The 15,634-nt window shown below is 44.8% G+C and overlaps 1 protein-coding gene across 6 annotated transcripts in view; it reads left to right on the plus strand.

Annotated features, from left to right (window-relative positions):
• The window catches only part of ILDR2 (immunoglobulin like domain containing receptor 2), a 104,374-nt gene that overhangs the window by 28,518 nt on the left and 60,222 nt on the right, over window positions 1–15,634 (plus strand). For all 6 annotated transcript variants that reach the window (XM_053310382.1, XM_053310380.1, XM_053310381.1 and 3 more), the window contains 2 exons: window positions 6,385–6,717; window positions 7,926–8,045. In XM_053310382.1, the coding sequence (XP_053166357.1) occupies window positions 6,435–6,717; window positions 7,926–8,045 (403 nt within the window). In that variant the 5' untranslated portion in view covers window positions 6,385–6,434. The remainder of the gene's footprint in view (window positions 1–6,384; window positions 6,718–7,925; window positions 8,046–15,634) is intronic.

Here is a 15,634-nt window from a genome sequence, read left to right on the forward strand (position 1 = left end):
TGTTGGATTTCAGAGTCCAAGAGTCTTTGTTTCAGGATCTGCCTAGCCTGGTCGTGACTTAACAGGACCAGGTAGTCCATAGACAGACCCAAGGACACAATTTTGTCCTTAATAGCCTGGGCCAAAGTGGGCTGGAATACATCAGGACTTGGCAAGACTTTTCAAAAAATAATACTAGTCATCTGCAGCCTATACTTTGCTTCTCTGCAGAAAAAGGACACCAGGCTATCAAAATTCCACCATGTTACAAGGGGCCAACACAGTGGTACCCTTCACTCACCTAGTGATATTGTTATTCTATCCAGTCCAGTGACACACAGAGTCAAGTAGAAGCATTTGTACTATCTTAGTGTGATGGTCTCCTCATCTCACCTCACCTCACCGGAGAAGGTTCATACAAATTGCCCTGGTCCCTCCATCATATCCCCAGAAGAGTCTCTAGTCAGCAGCATTGCAACAAGGTAGCCCTTTTATTTTTCTGCTACAACTGCAAGCTTATCTCACAGTTTTCCTGTCCCTAGTATTCCATGGCTCATTCCATCACAGGTAGTGTTGGCTCATCTTTTAATCAGACAAATGCCCATCAGCCTCATGCTCAAATGTGGGATCTGCAGCTGATCCCCACATACATCAGACTACATCTCTGAGGGTGTGCCCTGCCCTCTACCAGGCACCTACTATGGCTCCAGTTTCCATCCCTGGAACAGCTGTGCCAGGGCCCTAACATCACCTGCTGTGTCATTCTCAATTCCCTGGATCCAAACCAGTGACCTTCTCTGAGTGCAGGAGCTGCCACCTCACCATCCTTTTTGCCTGTTATTGGGGTTCACACCTGCCCCACCACATCCCCACAATTCAGGGGGAGGCTTTTTAAAACCATGTATGACTCAAATAGTATTTCTACCACACGACTCAATAGTACACTAACATCAGCAACTATCTTTTCAGAGCTTCAGTCAGAATGATTCTGCATGGATCCCTTCTGTTAGTCACTCCCAGAACCAGAATCGATTTGTATATATTTATTGCATTATTTATTTTTAAAGCTTGTGGGCTGCTTTTCTGCAAAAACAAGAACACAAAGCAGTGTACACTTTAAAAAAATATACTGTACACAAAACAAAAACAAATGAAAAAGGACAGCACTGAAAATAGCATATTAAAATCATAACAAGAAATTCCCAGCAAAAGCAGAAATTGCAACAGCGTAATGCAGTACAGCAGAACCAAACAAACACTAATCACTTCTGGAGGCACAAAACCAGTCATATACTGAAGACCTGCCTATAATAATACAGTCTTTGCCAGCCTCCAAAAGGCCAGTGGAAAAGGAGCTAGGCAGGCTTCCTCAGTGAAGGAGATCTAGGATCTAGACACCATAGCCAAGTAGCTCTTGTCCCAATGTACCCATCAAAGTTGCTTCACTGAGCTCAGATGGAATGCAATGCAATGCACAACCTCCCCAGCAGATCTCAGGTATATCTGATTATGAGATTCCCATCCTCCCTTGACTGTGAATGATGAGGAAGGACTGAGATTGCCAGCAAGTAACACCATCTATCATATGGTCTTTGGTTTGCAGAATGTAATGGCACCCACAGCCTCAGAAACAATTATCTCAGGCACTAGCACTCTCACAACAGGAATGTCTAGCTATGTGGACTCTATTCTCAGGCTTTCACCGATAATGTTCTATAAAATGCCATTCTGGTAGCCATGGATGGAGAGAATCTATGTACCTATATCTTGCACAAAGATGGCCTACAAGCTATCAGAAATGTTATTTCATGAAGATGCCACAGCACTCCTGACTGCTGAGCTTCACTAATTTGTCCTTACCCACATGTTTCAGATTTGGGAACAATTTGTATGTTCAGATCAATAGTAGTGCTGTTATCCACATAACATTATCCACATAATTATCCACATAAGTTCACAGCATACCAACACGTTTATTGCTGATTTAGAAGAAAGGTTTTATACTCCCTCCACCACCACCACACCACCATGCCTTTCTTCTACATGAAATGCATCAATACTTCTGCTGGGCAGATGGAATGAAGGTTTTTAAGAAATACACATTCCTTAACGTCACACATACAGGGGTGTGGCATGGGCTCCAGAGAGCCCCAAGTGAGCTCTCCCTCTCTCATTTCAGTATGTGTGACATCATGTGCAATGGGGGCCTCATCGGCCCTTTTCATTGGTGGCCCGGGTTCATTGAACCCATTTGTTCAATGGTGGCTCTGCCCCTGAATGGTGCATTAAGGAATTTCTTCTCAAGCTGGGCACTCTAGGTGCCCGCCTTTGTGTCTCCTTGGGCTGCCTACAGCCCGAGCAGACACACAACTGGGGACCTGGTTAGAAGGACATGCTCATGCCCTTCAACACAGGTAAAAACCCAGGTAAAAACCTTGGGCTGCCCAGGGAGGCAGTGCTGGGATCGTCTAGGTAGGTAGGGCTGCCCTGGGATCAGCCAGGTAGGTAGGGCTGCTCAAGCCTGCATAGTGTTGCTCATGGGAACAGCCTCCTTTTATTCTAAAACTAAACCCTGCTGTCTTCATCTGTTCAGGGTGGATTCATGCAATCAGGTTTCTCATATGGTTGTTACCACATTCTAGTTTAGTTTTTTGTAGCTTCCATATGGTATTGGTTCATCCCAGGAATTTAGTAGGTACAGGTGCAAACCATCAATGGGTAAAATGATAGCTTGTAATCAGCTTATCACCCCATGAATGGATTTAAAAGGTCTGCTGGATATTCATTCAAGTTTCCTGTCCTCTATACTTGAACCTATCCCCAATTACTCTATTTTTTATATTAACTTGTCCCTCTGAATTTCTGAAATATATTCAGTGCATACTAAGTTTGATTCAGTTTTGCTCTCTTTATTTCAAATCCATCCCTATAGTGTCCTCAAGCAATTCCACATCCTTTCTCACCTTCCTTCTTCTGAACTGTTAGTTTGTTCTTTCTGATGCTTTACTTAGACTTGCAAATATTTTGGGAACTGAGGGCTCATTTAAATAAAGTCATGTATATCTTAGTGCTGCAATAGATGCTTTTAGAACCTCCACCCCATAGCTTTGACTTTGCCTATTATGCATGTCAATGCTTGGAAGGGGTAAGGTGGAGGTTTGTTAAGCTGATATGGCTGTTTCTTGTGCTTTATGTAATATAATATAATATAATATAATATAATATAATATAATATAATATAATATAATATAATATACTAGCTGACCCCACACAAAGCATCTGTGTGGTCGTGCACTGAGCCTGTGGCATCCCCCACCAACTCTCTCGCTCACTCGCTCCACCCCCCCCAACTCTTTCATTCTTTCTCCTGCGATTCTCTCTCTCCTCAGTCTTTCTGTCTCTGTCTCACAGTCCTTGCTTCCCTTTGCCACTGCCAGGGCCTGTCACCCGTTCGCCTGCCAGCCTCCGAGCTCCTTGTTCATCTCTCCCGCTCTGTCAGCCAATCGCCTCCTCCCTCTCTGTCAGCCAGTCGCCTCCTTTCTGCCATGTCCCCACACATGGCCCGTCTTGGAGAATTAATTAATTCTATCTCTCTATCTCTCTCTCTATCTATCCTCTCTCTCTCTCTCTCTCTCTCTCTCTCTCTCTCTCTCTCTCTCTCTCATATATATATAGAGAGAATATATATATATATTCCTATAAGAAAGGAATACAATGCTACTGCTGCAGTAACACCTATGTAAGTAATTCCCATAACGCTCCTTTGGGGTCTAACCATTCTATTTCTCCAGGTGGGAATAGTGACAGAAAACCAGGGAATGCAATGTTCAGCATTAGTAAATCAATAGAAATCAACACTTCTATAACCTCCTGTTCAATTTTCTTCCTAGCAGATAGAAACAGCTAACTGAACATTAAGTTATTAGAAGTGTTTATTTCTGTTGATTTGCTAATGCTGAACAATGTATTCCAGGGCCTTCAGTCTTCCCGCCTGGAGAAATATTGTTTGGATTACTGGCTCTATTTGAGCTTTTAGTAGGAGATGTCCTATTCAGATCTACAGTTTTCTTTACCATTTTGTAATGATCTGATGCTAGCTTTTTAAATTGCCTGTTTTATATGCCTGGGATTTTGTAGAGATAAAATATATCTTTATACTTAATTACTAAAATGACTTGCAGTATGCAAGCATACATCCTGTACCACAAAGTCCAGAGAAAACCACCAAAATTTATTCAGACCCCAACCCTACTGCCAGCCCCTCCCAACCCTCACCCTAATGTCAACCCTCACACAAATTCTACCACCATCCCTACCCCCTCCTGACACTAACCCTCACCCTCACCCTAATCCAAATGCTAACCCTAACCTTTGCTTTTCCAATAGGAGAGTTTCCCTACATTTTCTGGGAACTTAATGGATTTTTCTGGGGTTTCCCTTTTTTTGGTAGTCTGGACGAATTTTGATGCAATTTTCATATTTTCTGTGCTGTGTAACCACACTGAGGGTTAAAATGCTTGTGTCTCATATACAGCAAATAGTGAGGCTGTTCTCACGAGCAGCCAAGAGTGGGCGAAGGCAGCCAAGCCCGCTCTTGGGCTGCTCGTGAGAAGCAGCAGGAGGCAAATGGCTGCCGGCGCCGTGGCAAACCCGCCTGCAGAGCTTGCAGCTTATTATTTCTTTCATTCACTTATTTATTTAAGTGGTTTCAGAAAGGGGTCTTTTCCAGCCCTAACTGGAGGTGTCAGGAATTGAAACTTCTGCATGCAAAGCATGTGCTTTACCACTGGCTTACAGCTACTCCTCATCATGAGTTTGAGGGGCATCATATTTTGATGGCTTTAATCATTCCTGGATGACAGGTCCTAGAAAATGATTCTTGGAGAATACTGTCCTGCTCTTTGGCTTTTCACTTATGGAGGACTGAAGGATTCCATTTTGTCCCTGACATTTTTTAAACATTTGCATGGAACTTCAGGGTGAAGTTGTTCAGATTTGGGCTATGAAGTCAACAGGGTGCTGATGACACCTAACTCTGCCTATAGTTTTAATCAGATCCTAGGGAGCGAGTGGGAATCCTGATTGCATGACTGTGAGACTGTGCTTGATGGCTATGAGTGAGTAGATGAAAGAAAACAAACTGAAACAATGCAGGTAAGATCAAACTGGTGAGAAACTTCTGAACCCCGGAGCAGATATACAGCCTGTTCTGGATGAGGTTGTACTACACCTGAGGGATCAGGCTTGTAGCTTGGGGATGCTCTTCAGGCACAGCAGTGATCAGGAGTACCGTTTGCCAATTTCACCTGGTTTGCAAGCTGCCCCCAATCTTGGAAAAGTCAGATCTAGTCACAATCATTTATGTTTTGTCTCCTGACTTGACAACTAACAATCTACAGTGCTCTTGAAAAGTGTCTAGAAACATCAGCTGGTGCCAAGTTCTGTTGTTAACCTGCTCACTGGTGCTGACAGACTGGAGCATATTAGTCCAGTGATGTTTGATCTTTGTTGTTTGCGTGTTTGTTTCTTGGCTCAATTGAAGGTGCTAGATCTCTTACTTTTACAGTCTTGGATGGCTTGGAAGTTGGGACCTTAAGGACTTCTTTCTCCTGTTCATACCTCCTTGTATGCCCCAGTCAACACCTGAGGTCCTGCTTCCTAGGACCAGCTGATTCCAATTTTATGGAATGCTCTCTCCAGGGAGGTTGGGGTTGGTTGATTTTTATTACCTGTTGTTGCCGCACGGTGAGGCTGCTCATGTGGAGCCCAGCCTAACCCTGCTCCTAAGCCCAGCTCTAAGCCGAGTTTAAGGAAGCAAGTGCTCCCTTAACCTGGATACTGGGATTGTGTGCCTCCTTGGGGTCCACACAGGGCACCTAGAGTGCCCGTCTAACTGCAGATCCCGTCAATGCACCATGCTTGTGTCGCAGTGGGTTGGAGGATCTCTGGAGACTGGGGTGTGTCATCTCCGAACATATTGTCCCGGCCACCAGTGTGGATAGTGTGGGAGCGTGATCCATGCTCCCAGCAACCTTCTTGTGATCATCTGGGGGGAAGGCAAGTTGAAGCAACCTTCCCTCCCCCCCTCCACCTGCCCAGTCACGTGAATGGCCACCATGTGTATTCGTTTGTTTATTACTGTTTTGCTGCTGTGGATTGTTTTAATCATTCTGTTATTAATGACTTTGGATTATTTATAAGAAAATTGGGATATATATTTAATTTTAATTTCTCTGCTCCCTTATTGCAAATATTCATTCAGCACATTTTCTTAGCACTCACGTCTGATTATGACTTTAAGGTTTCAGAGGCAAATATCACCATTTGTTTTCTGTCTCATTCATATCCACTTTGCAGATGGCTTGAACACAGCCGGTCAATAACATTTTTGCTTTCCCCCCATAGCTGTGACTGAAGGGCTGCAGGTGATTGTGCCTGAGAAGAAACGAGTAGCCATGCTCTTTCAGCCTGTTGTGCTTCGATGCCGCTTTGAAACCTCTTCCAAGCAACAGGCTGTAATCCAATGGAAATTCAAATCCTATTGCCAGGATCGCATGGGAGAGACTCTTGGTGTGGTCTCTGCAGGGATACAGGCGGTGAGCAAGAGACACTTGGAATGGGATCCCTACTTGGACTGTGTGGACAGCAGGAGAACAGTCCGCATTGTGGCCTCCAAGCAGGGCACTGTAGTCACAACTGGAGAATTCTACAAGGGAAGAGATGTCCGCATTGTCCATGGTAACTCTACTTGCCTTGCATTGTCCATGGTAACTCTTTTTAGAGCCAATGGAAGCTTCCCCCTGCCCCAGGGCAAACAGTGTGTGTGTGTGTGTGTGATCTGAACTTGGCCTAGCGGGTGTGGGTGTGTGTTAAGCCATGATCCTGATCCAGTGCACTCCCCCCATGCTCTTTGCCTAGTAAAATAAACCTAAACTGAAGTCAACTGAAGGGCCCCACCAAAGGTAAACAGCATATGTGGGGCCCCCAGATATTCAAACTGGGATTGCAGTGGGTGATAGGCTTAAAATGCCCCCCACACATCAGGGCCAATAATGTGATTAAAGTTAGACCTCATTTGATCCTCAGTGCATGCCTTGACCCTCACCATAAGGCAGGTAGACTTGCCTGCCATTCTAAAGAACAACTTACTATGCAATATGTATATGTTTTTCTATTCATTTTTTGCCTTATTTAAAATGAGTTACAAAACTGCTCAGGAAACATGTGGCGGGCATCAATATGTGACATCAAAGCACCCTCTTCGAGTTGATCTTGCCCATTTCACCTCAAATCTGAAGAACCAGTTTTAAGGGCTAGCACTGAAGCTGGAGATGTGAAACTGCCTCTGTCAATGTAAAATGGTATATTTGTATGCCTCTCAAATTACTTGTGTGCTGGTGCGTGGAGATGGAATGTACATCCTAAAGCAGAAATGGGAATACTTCAGCTTTGTCCTATTGATGCCAATGCAGGTTTGCTGAAATTCTCTGTCAGTTTTGTCCTAGACATTTATGTCCTCCTATCTCTGCAAGCCAAGCAGGAATTATGTCTGTGCCAGTAATTTCATGATTTCTGATGTCACATTGGCACATGATTGTTATGCTTCATTCGGAGCATTTAATTTGTGCAGCATATCCTTGGACTTCTGTATGGCCTCATCTGTAGAATTGCACTTATTCTCCATTCAGCATTCTGGATTATTGAGCTGAGTCCCAACTGAAACACTGGTCTTTCATATCTAACCCCAGAACACTGCTGATGAAGCACGCAGCTCTCCAGAGTGCATTAGGCCTTTATTTGCAGTATTGACTATGAACCAACTATATCATTATTCTGGAGAGGAGAAATCTACCCCCGCCAATGGCAACTGGTGATGTCGGCCTAGTTTTTAACTGTTCATGTTCTTTGTTTGAGTCTGACCCTATGTGTTTTACAATGTATTTCAGATGCAGATCTCCATATTGGAAAACTGATGTGGGGAGACAGTGGGCTCTATTACTGCCTCATTATCACACCTGATGATGTGGAGGGCAAGAATGAGGAGTCGGTGGAGCTGCTTGTTCTGGGTGAGCTGCCTTCTCAGCTTGCTTTTTCCGGCAAATATAACCTACTTCTCTGGCCATTTCAACATCCTTATCTGTGTGTGTGGAATGTTGAGTACAAAAGGCTTGTTACATTTTGGGGATCTCAGTCTCTGTTGCTCTGTACCTGGCATAGTTGCTTATGCCTGAGTAGAGGTGATATAAGGAGATGTGAGCTCGTTCTGCTTCACAACCACTTAGCATTGCTGTAAAGCTACATGTAGCAAGGGGTGGTGGAGTGTTAGGTTCTCTCCTTCTAACATTTAAATGATAAAATTCAATTGAAACAGAATTCTGAGATGATACGCATTTATTTAAAATAATTGCATCCTGTCTTGTCTTTTGTAAAACTCAAGGTAGCTCACAATTAAACAAAAAGCATAAAAGAATGATTTTTTTAAAAAAAATCAATGCTAAAATCAGTATATAACAATATCACCACTCATGACATGTTAGGTACACATGAAAAATGCATTTTCAGAACAGAGTTTTGCATTCTCCTCATAATAACTGGAGAGTTTTCTAAATTGCTTAGAGAAATTGGAAAGAGAAATGTCTAGCTGAGCAGAACACTTTAAAACAAGCACAATTTAAACTGTGGACTCAGTATCAAATTGGTTTGCCTGATACTACCATCCCCTTTGTCTGCCAAGAGGATGGAAAACAGCAGAGGGAGATACGGGCAAATGGTGTGCATATCACATGGCACCCAAGATCTTTGAGTATATTGTAAATTCAGGCATCCATCCTACACAATTTTGTACCTGGCAACATCTTGTACTTGCTTTATTGGCAACATCTTCAAATCAAATGGTGTAACATGAACCATGCAAATCCAATTTCATTGATGCCCAGTTTGTTCCCAATTGCTTGCAATAGATAGATAGAGGTCAACTGCTGGTTCTACTAAGATCAGTAGTGCCTCAAAGTAAACTCGTGCGGGTGATAAGCCCACAGATAACTAGAAATTATTGACAATCAAGTGATAAGTGATGGAGCAATGATTTCTTTCTTAATGTTTATTTTGCTTCAGTTTCCAAGAGTGCTGTACACAGAAATGATAGAATGCACTTGTGCATATGCAGGATGTCTTACATTATATATACTGTATTAAATTATATATGCTTGGTGGGCTTTGAGCCTTAAGATTCAAATGAGTGACGAGAGAGAATCTCAGTGTACCTTAGAACTGACAAAGTATATCACAAGTCTTTGATTTAAAGATTGAAGGGAAAAGGCACAATGGCCTGCAAAGGTGAGTGGGTGCTGATACAGATAGGGTGAGTGGGTGCTGATGCTGGTATTATGTAGGTGTGAATTTCCCCCCTCAAATTTTAAAAGAGCAGATTATTGCGTCTGCTTTAGTGGTACAACAGGAGTAGCTCAGCCTGTAGAAGTGTAATTTTAGTATAGAAATATAAATGTCACTGAAAAATCATGTCAGCATGAAAAAGAAACTGGATTGTGCTGCTTGTCAGCCATAGTGCCAGAGGCACTGGCAAATTAGCTGTTTGGGACACTCGCTCAAATGCAGTACCAACAGCAGTACTAACTGCCATGAGTTTGTTTTTAGGGGAAAGAATTGCATTTCCCCAGCAACTAAATCTAGTGGTTTGATTGGGAGGAGAAAATCTGGATAGTGTGCAACAGCTTTTTAGCTATTTGACACTCACCCAGGCCAGACATAATGTAGAATCAGAATTGAATTCTGATTTTATGCCATGTCTTGTTGCTTTGGGCAAATGCACTCCTTCCTCCTTTTCACAGGATTACCTGAATTGAGCGCTCCTAACCAGAATCATCCAGTTTGGATGTCTTCTTCTAAGCCTGAGTCAGAGGCAAAATCTTTCCTCCCCTCACATGCAAAGGAGAGAGGGCAATGTGCATGCCCAAAGGCAGTATTACTTTTCCTACCATACATCATAGAGACACAATATGACATTATAATAAATCCACTATATTGATAGCCTTCTTATTAACTTAACACTCGTATAATGCTTTTTAATATACAAAGTGGCTTGCTATCCTTAGCTCATTTATCCCCACAATAACATTGTGAGGAAAGTTAGTCTAAGCAATAGAAAGCTTCATGACTGACTTGAACTGGGGACTTCTACATCTAAGGGCAAGATCACTTTCTCCTTCTTGAAACTGCATAGAAAAGTGGAACACAAAGGTCCTGACCTTCTTTGTGGTACATCTATCCCAGTCATCAATTTCCATACTTTTCATGGAATTGTGTGTCTTAGATCAGTGTTTCTCAATGTTTTCAGAGTCAAGGACCGGTACATTCTTTGTGCGCAGTTTCCTGGACCAGCAGTTAGTAAAGGGGTTTCAAGTTTATTTATTACCGCCCAAAACTTGCATCTCTGGGCAGTTTACAATTAAAATATTATAAGCATTAAAATTAGAATCATTTAAAAGCAAACATTAAATATTAAAATTATTTGCATTAGGCATGCAAGCCGGAAACATTTTGCATTAAAATGGGGACCTTGGATTGAATCGCTTGATAAGGAAAAGCAGGTACTGGTATTTATGAAGCATGTGAAAAGCAAACTGCTTTATGTTGTTTTCCTTCCATCCTCATGTGAGGCCCTGGATCTCTGTGAAGAATGATTCTTTAGCAGCTGCAGGAGGCAGTTGGGCTTGTCTCTGCCCTGTGCGTAGCTCCCAAGGCAAATCCTCCTCCCCCCTCCCCCCCCGCTCCCTACTGAGAACACAGAGATCTCTCAAAGATCTTTGAAACACAGGGGGCAGGGCCCAGTATCCACAGAGCTCTCCTGAGCTCATTTCTAAGCAGGCAGCCCTTGCTGCTACAGGGTTTACGTTCATTTTGCTTCCTCGAAATGAACATAAACCCTGAAGCGAGGGCTGCCTGCTTAGGAATGAGCCCAGGAAAGCTCTGTGGATACTGGGCCCTGCCCCCTTTGCATGGCACAAAGGGGGCAGGGCCAGGGGCGTAGCTAGGGGGGAGGGGGCCCGTGTTCATCCCTCTCTCTGGCGGCCCCCAAGAGTGAGGGAGACAATGAAGATAATAGGGAGGGATGGACTGGAGGGCCCTCAGCAGCTGGGGGTCTGTGTTCTTTGAACCCTTTTGCTCAATTATAGCTACGCCCCTGGGCAGGGCCCAAGAGCCACGGAGCGTGTGCTAGTTCTCCTGAACTCATTCCTAAGCAGGCAGCCCTCGCCTGCTTAGGAATGGGTTGGAGGATCTCTGGAGACTGTTTTGTCTCCTGACTTGACAACTGTAACAATCTACAGTGCTCTTGAAAAGTGTCTAGAAACATCAGCTGGTGCCAGGTTCTGTTGTTAACCTGCTCACTGGTGCTGACAGATTGGAGCATATTAGTCCAGTGATGTTTGATCTTTGTTGTTTGCTTAAACCGCAGGGTTTATGTTCATTTTGAGGAAGTGAAATGAACGTAAATCCTGCAGCAGCAAGGGCTGCCTGCTTAGAAATGAGCTCAGGAGAGCTCCCGGCAGCGTTGGCCTCCACCAGCTCAAAATTGTTGCGGGGGGTGGGTGGTGGTTAATTCCCCAAGTCACAGGCCAGCACTCAACTCTTCATAGACCGTTACCGGTTCGCAGACTGGCGGTTGAGAAACACCGTCTTGGATCACTTTACAATGGCTATATATGTATTTTATACTATTTCCCTATAGTCATGCATAGTTACATAACTACATGCATAGCATTTGTTAATTATAAGATACTAGCTGACCCCTCACAGAGCATCTGTGCAGTTGTGCTCTGAGCCTGTGGCACCCCCCCCAGCTCTCTCTCTCGCTCTCTCCCCCCCTGCAGCTCGCTCACTCGCTCTCCCCACCCGCAGCTCTCTTGCTTGCTCTCCCCACCCACAGCGCTCTCTCTCTCCCTCCTGCAGCTCGCTTTCTTGCTCGCTCCCCCCCGCAGCTTGCTTGCTTGCTCTCCGCCCTGCAGCTCTCTCCCCCTCGCAGCTCTGCCCATTGGGCGGGCCAGGGCCAGGCCATCCCACCACTGCCTCCCACCTCCTCCTCCCGGCTGGTAGGGCTTTGCCCGCTGTCTGCCCACTTCCTCACCGCCACCATTATTTCTCCCCGCCATTGCCTCCTCTTCCTGGCCAGTGGGGCTTCGCCCGCTGTCCACCCACCTCTTCTGGCCGGAGAGGCTTCGCCTGCCGGCCCTCCACCTCTGCATCCTCACCACCGCCATTATTTCTCTCTGCTTCAATGCTGGAACTCTCGCACGCTCTAGAGCATCTGCGCGTTAGTACTTGATTGCTCCCCTCACCTCAGAGATCTCCCCACCCTCACCTGAGCTGCACTCCAGCTCCTCCTCCTCCATCCCGTTGCTTCCATCCCCTTCACCCTTCTTGGTCGTGGCTGCAGCATTGCTGCCACCTATTGGCCAAGCTGCAGCCCCCTATCCCCAGAGACCTTCCCACCCTCACCCGAGCCCCGCTCCTGCTCCTCCCCCCAGGAGCAGCAGCAGTGGTTATCTGGGCCGTTCCTCTCTGCTGCCACCACCATGGCCGCTTGTTCCCCTCAGGCCACTGACAGGCTTGGACCCATCCTTTGCCTGCCTGCCTGCCTCCCTCTGACAATGACCTTGGTAGCCCCAAACAGCAGCAGTGGTTGACTGGGCCCTACCTTGCTGCTAGTCCTGCCATGGCCGCTCATTCCCCTCAGGCTGCTGACAGGCTCAGGCCCGTCCCTTGCCCTTTCTTCTGTCTCTCTTCCCCCTCCCTTCTTTTTCTCTTTCTCTCTCCTCCACTCACCCTTCCCCACTCTTTCTTCCCCCTCCCTCCATGTTTTTTCTCTCCCTCCCTCCCTCCCTCCCTCCCTGAGTTAACAGATTTTGTTCATCTTGTTTCCTCATGTAATTCACACAATGGCATCCTCCTTCTCCTGAAGGGGCTCTTTCCTCCCTCACGACCCGTCTTTTTGCAGACCCCTGCCTGCCTGTAACAGTTGGATTCCAACTGACCTTAACCATCACAGGATCCTCCGCCTTACCTGCATAAGGAATCCCCACTGCCCAATCACCATGGTGTTTCTGCTCTCACAGGCTCCTCCTCCCTATCTGCATATGGAATCCCCACTGCCCAATCAGGTGCTTCTGCTTGCAAACTCTGTCATCCAATCGCCTTCTTTCTACCACGTCTCCATGCATGGCCCATCTTGGAGAATTAACAATAGGGAAGATAGAAGATGCTTCACTGGGATCACCTATGACAAACCTCTGCTGTTTATTTACACAATCTGTTATCTTGAGGAAGCATTTCCTTAACTTGTTTCAGTTATGGGTTAATTTATTTTATCAAAGGATAAATTCAATCATGTTAAAAGTAGGAAAGAGTTATGGATATTATAGGATTTCCTGCTTGCTGCAGTTATTTTCCCAGCTTTGTTGACAATGCTATAATGTATTTTGTATTTTGTTTTTGAAGATTGCATATCCTGCAATTTCCAGATGCCCTGCTAACTGGGTAGAGGGGCACCTTTTTAAAGTGCTGGCTTTAACAGGGGGAGGAAAATTTAAAAGGGGAAGAATTCAACCCAGCATAGCATCCTTTTCAGTGGCTGCCGCTGGTGTGTGTGTGTGTGTGTGTTTAGACCGAATCTGCTCAACTTTGCCCCCCCCAGCTGTTTTTGGACTACGACTCCTATAATCCCCAGCCACAGTGGCCAATAGCCAGGGATTATGGGAGTTGTAGGCCAACATCTGCAGGCAGAGATTCACATAGGTAATTTTGGAGCCTGGAACTAAAGGCCTTTGGACCCCCCCCCCCGCACCCCCCCCCCAATTAAGCATCATCATGCTCAGCTGGGTGACAGGAAGCCTGGAAGTCCAGGGGTAAGAGCATTTCTGTCCGCAGGAGGGTCAAATTTGAGCGGGCCTGGTTTAGACTGAGAGCCCTTTTTTGACAAGGAATTTTATATTTTTGTTTTCTATGCAAATTGCTTTGAAAATGTTTTTGTTGAAAGGAGTATACATACGTATTTTTAATAATAATTCATGACATGCACTGACATTTACCTTGCAATAGTGAGCTGGGGCTATGGGCTACAAGACCCTGGAAACTAGTCTAGTCTGATATACTTTGTTCTGGTTCATTGCTCTTTGTGGCTATTTGCACTTACTTTCACCCTCAGGTTTTGTTTACAAGACAGGGTAATCAAACCCATTTAATGTGTGATAAGGAAGCCAAATTTCAGGCTAGGAATTAGGAAAGGTGCTGAAAACAAAATTGTCTGTGTAATAATGTCTTTACATAAACCTCATGGTGTTGCCACATTTTGAACACTGTGTGCTATTCTGGTCACTCATTCTCAGAAATAACAATATGGCCATGAGTTTAGGAAACTTTGAAATGGGTTTAGACAAAAAGGAAGGCTTTTTAACCTCATGCCCTGCTGTGGTCTTCTCAGAAGCATCTTTCTGGCCACTCTTCGAAACAGGACTAAATGAACCCTTGCTTTGATTAAACATGTTCTTAGATGTGTGTTTAATGCTCACCACTAATATTAGGGATGTCAGCACGATTCCCTGGGCTCAGAAAAGAATTCTTGGAGCTTCCTCCTCCTCTCCTGCTCCCCAGTTTAAGTGAGGGATTTAGAGTCCTCCCAAAGGCTACAGTAATGCAAGTACAATATCCTTTGAGAAGACTGCAGAGTCTAAGAGCCATCACAACTTTGATCTGGCACATGTTGTACATGATAACCACAGGAGGGTGGTGGTGGTGTAGTGGGGAAGCCTTCTGGGTCCTGTGCAGCAACACTGCTGCTCCCTTCCTGGTGCTTTGGGGTGGGGGTAGCCTTCCTCCTTCCCCCAAGACACTGCTACTTATTATTCCATTGCCCTGCCACCAAGGCCAGTGGGGACAGGGAGGGGGTGAAGAACTTGTCCAAAGTGCCTAAATTGGTTTGGCAAATGGTCTGAGTTCTTTCCAGTTTTTGAAGAACTCTGTTCATTTCCAGACTGCTCAGATACAGGTTCTGATGCCTTCACCCATTTCTAATTATATGCACTCGGTTTCCTGCATACCCAGTGATATTTCCTTGCCACTTCTTAGCAGTTATCTCTCTCAGGGCACAATATATAATTTGAAGCAGAAAATATGTACCTAGAAACTATCATTTGTTGATGTTCTGAAACTTCCTTGAACATTTAGACCCCCATCTCATTATTAGTGAATTGTAAGGAAAGGCTGAATATAAATAGACTATCTGAAGTCCTAGGAGAGTCACAGTGAGAGGCTTTTGTTTTCCTTTTTTCCTTTTTTTTTTTTTTTTGCTGTTCAGATGGGAGGCTGATTCCCTTAGAGGGGGATGCAAAACTAGAACACTGAAGGGATTAGGGGTTGCCTATAAATTATGCAACACCTTGGGTGCTGAGCTGCCCCTTGGATTTATGTAATATTGTCTTTTTATGCTGCAAATGCAAAGCTCTGGAAAACCACCCAATATGTGCTGTTTAATAACATATAGACAGTTATGGCTGATCCCACATAACTGAAAGAATTGATTCCCTCCCGTTGTGATAGCCTGTGTTGACAAGTGTATTTCACAGTTATTCTTTGTGTATTCCTG

The sequence above is a fragment of the Hemicordylus capensis genome, chromosome 3 (assembly GCF_027244095.1).
Source record: "Hemicordylus capensis ecotype Gifberg chromosome 3, rHemCap1.1.pri, whole genome shotgun sequence".
Lineage (NCBI taxonomy): Eukaryota > Metazoa > Chordata > Lepidosauria > Squamata > Cordylidae > Hemicordylus > Hemicordylus capensis.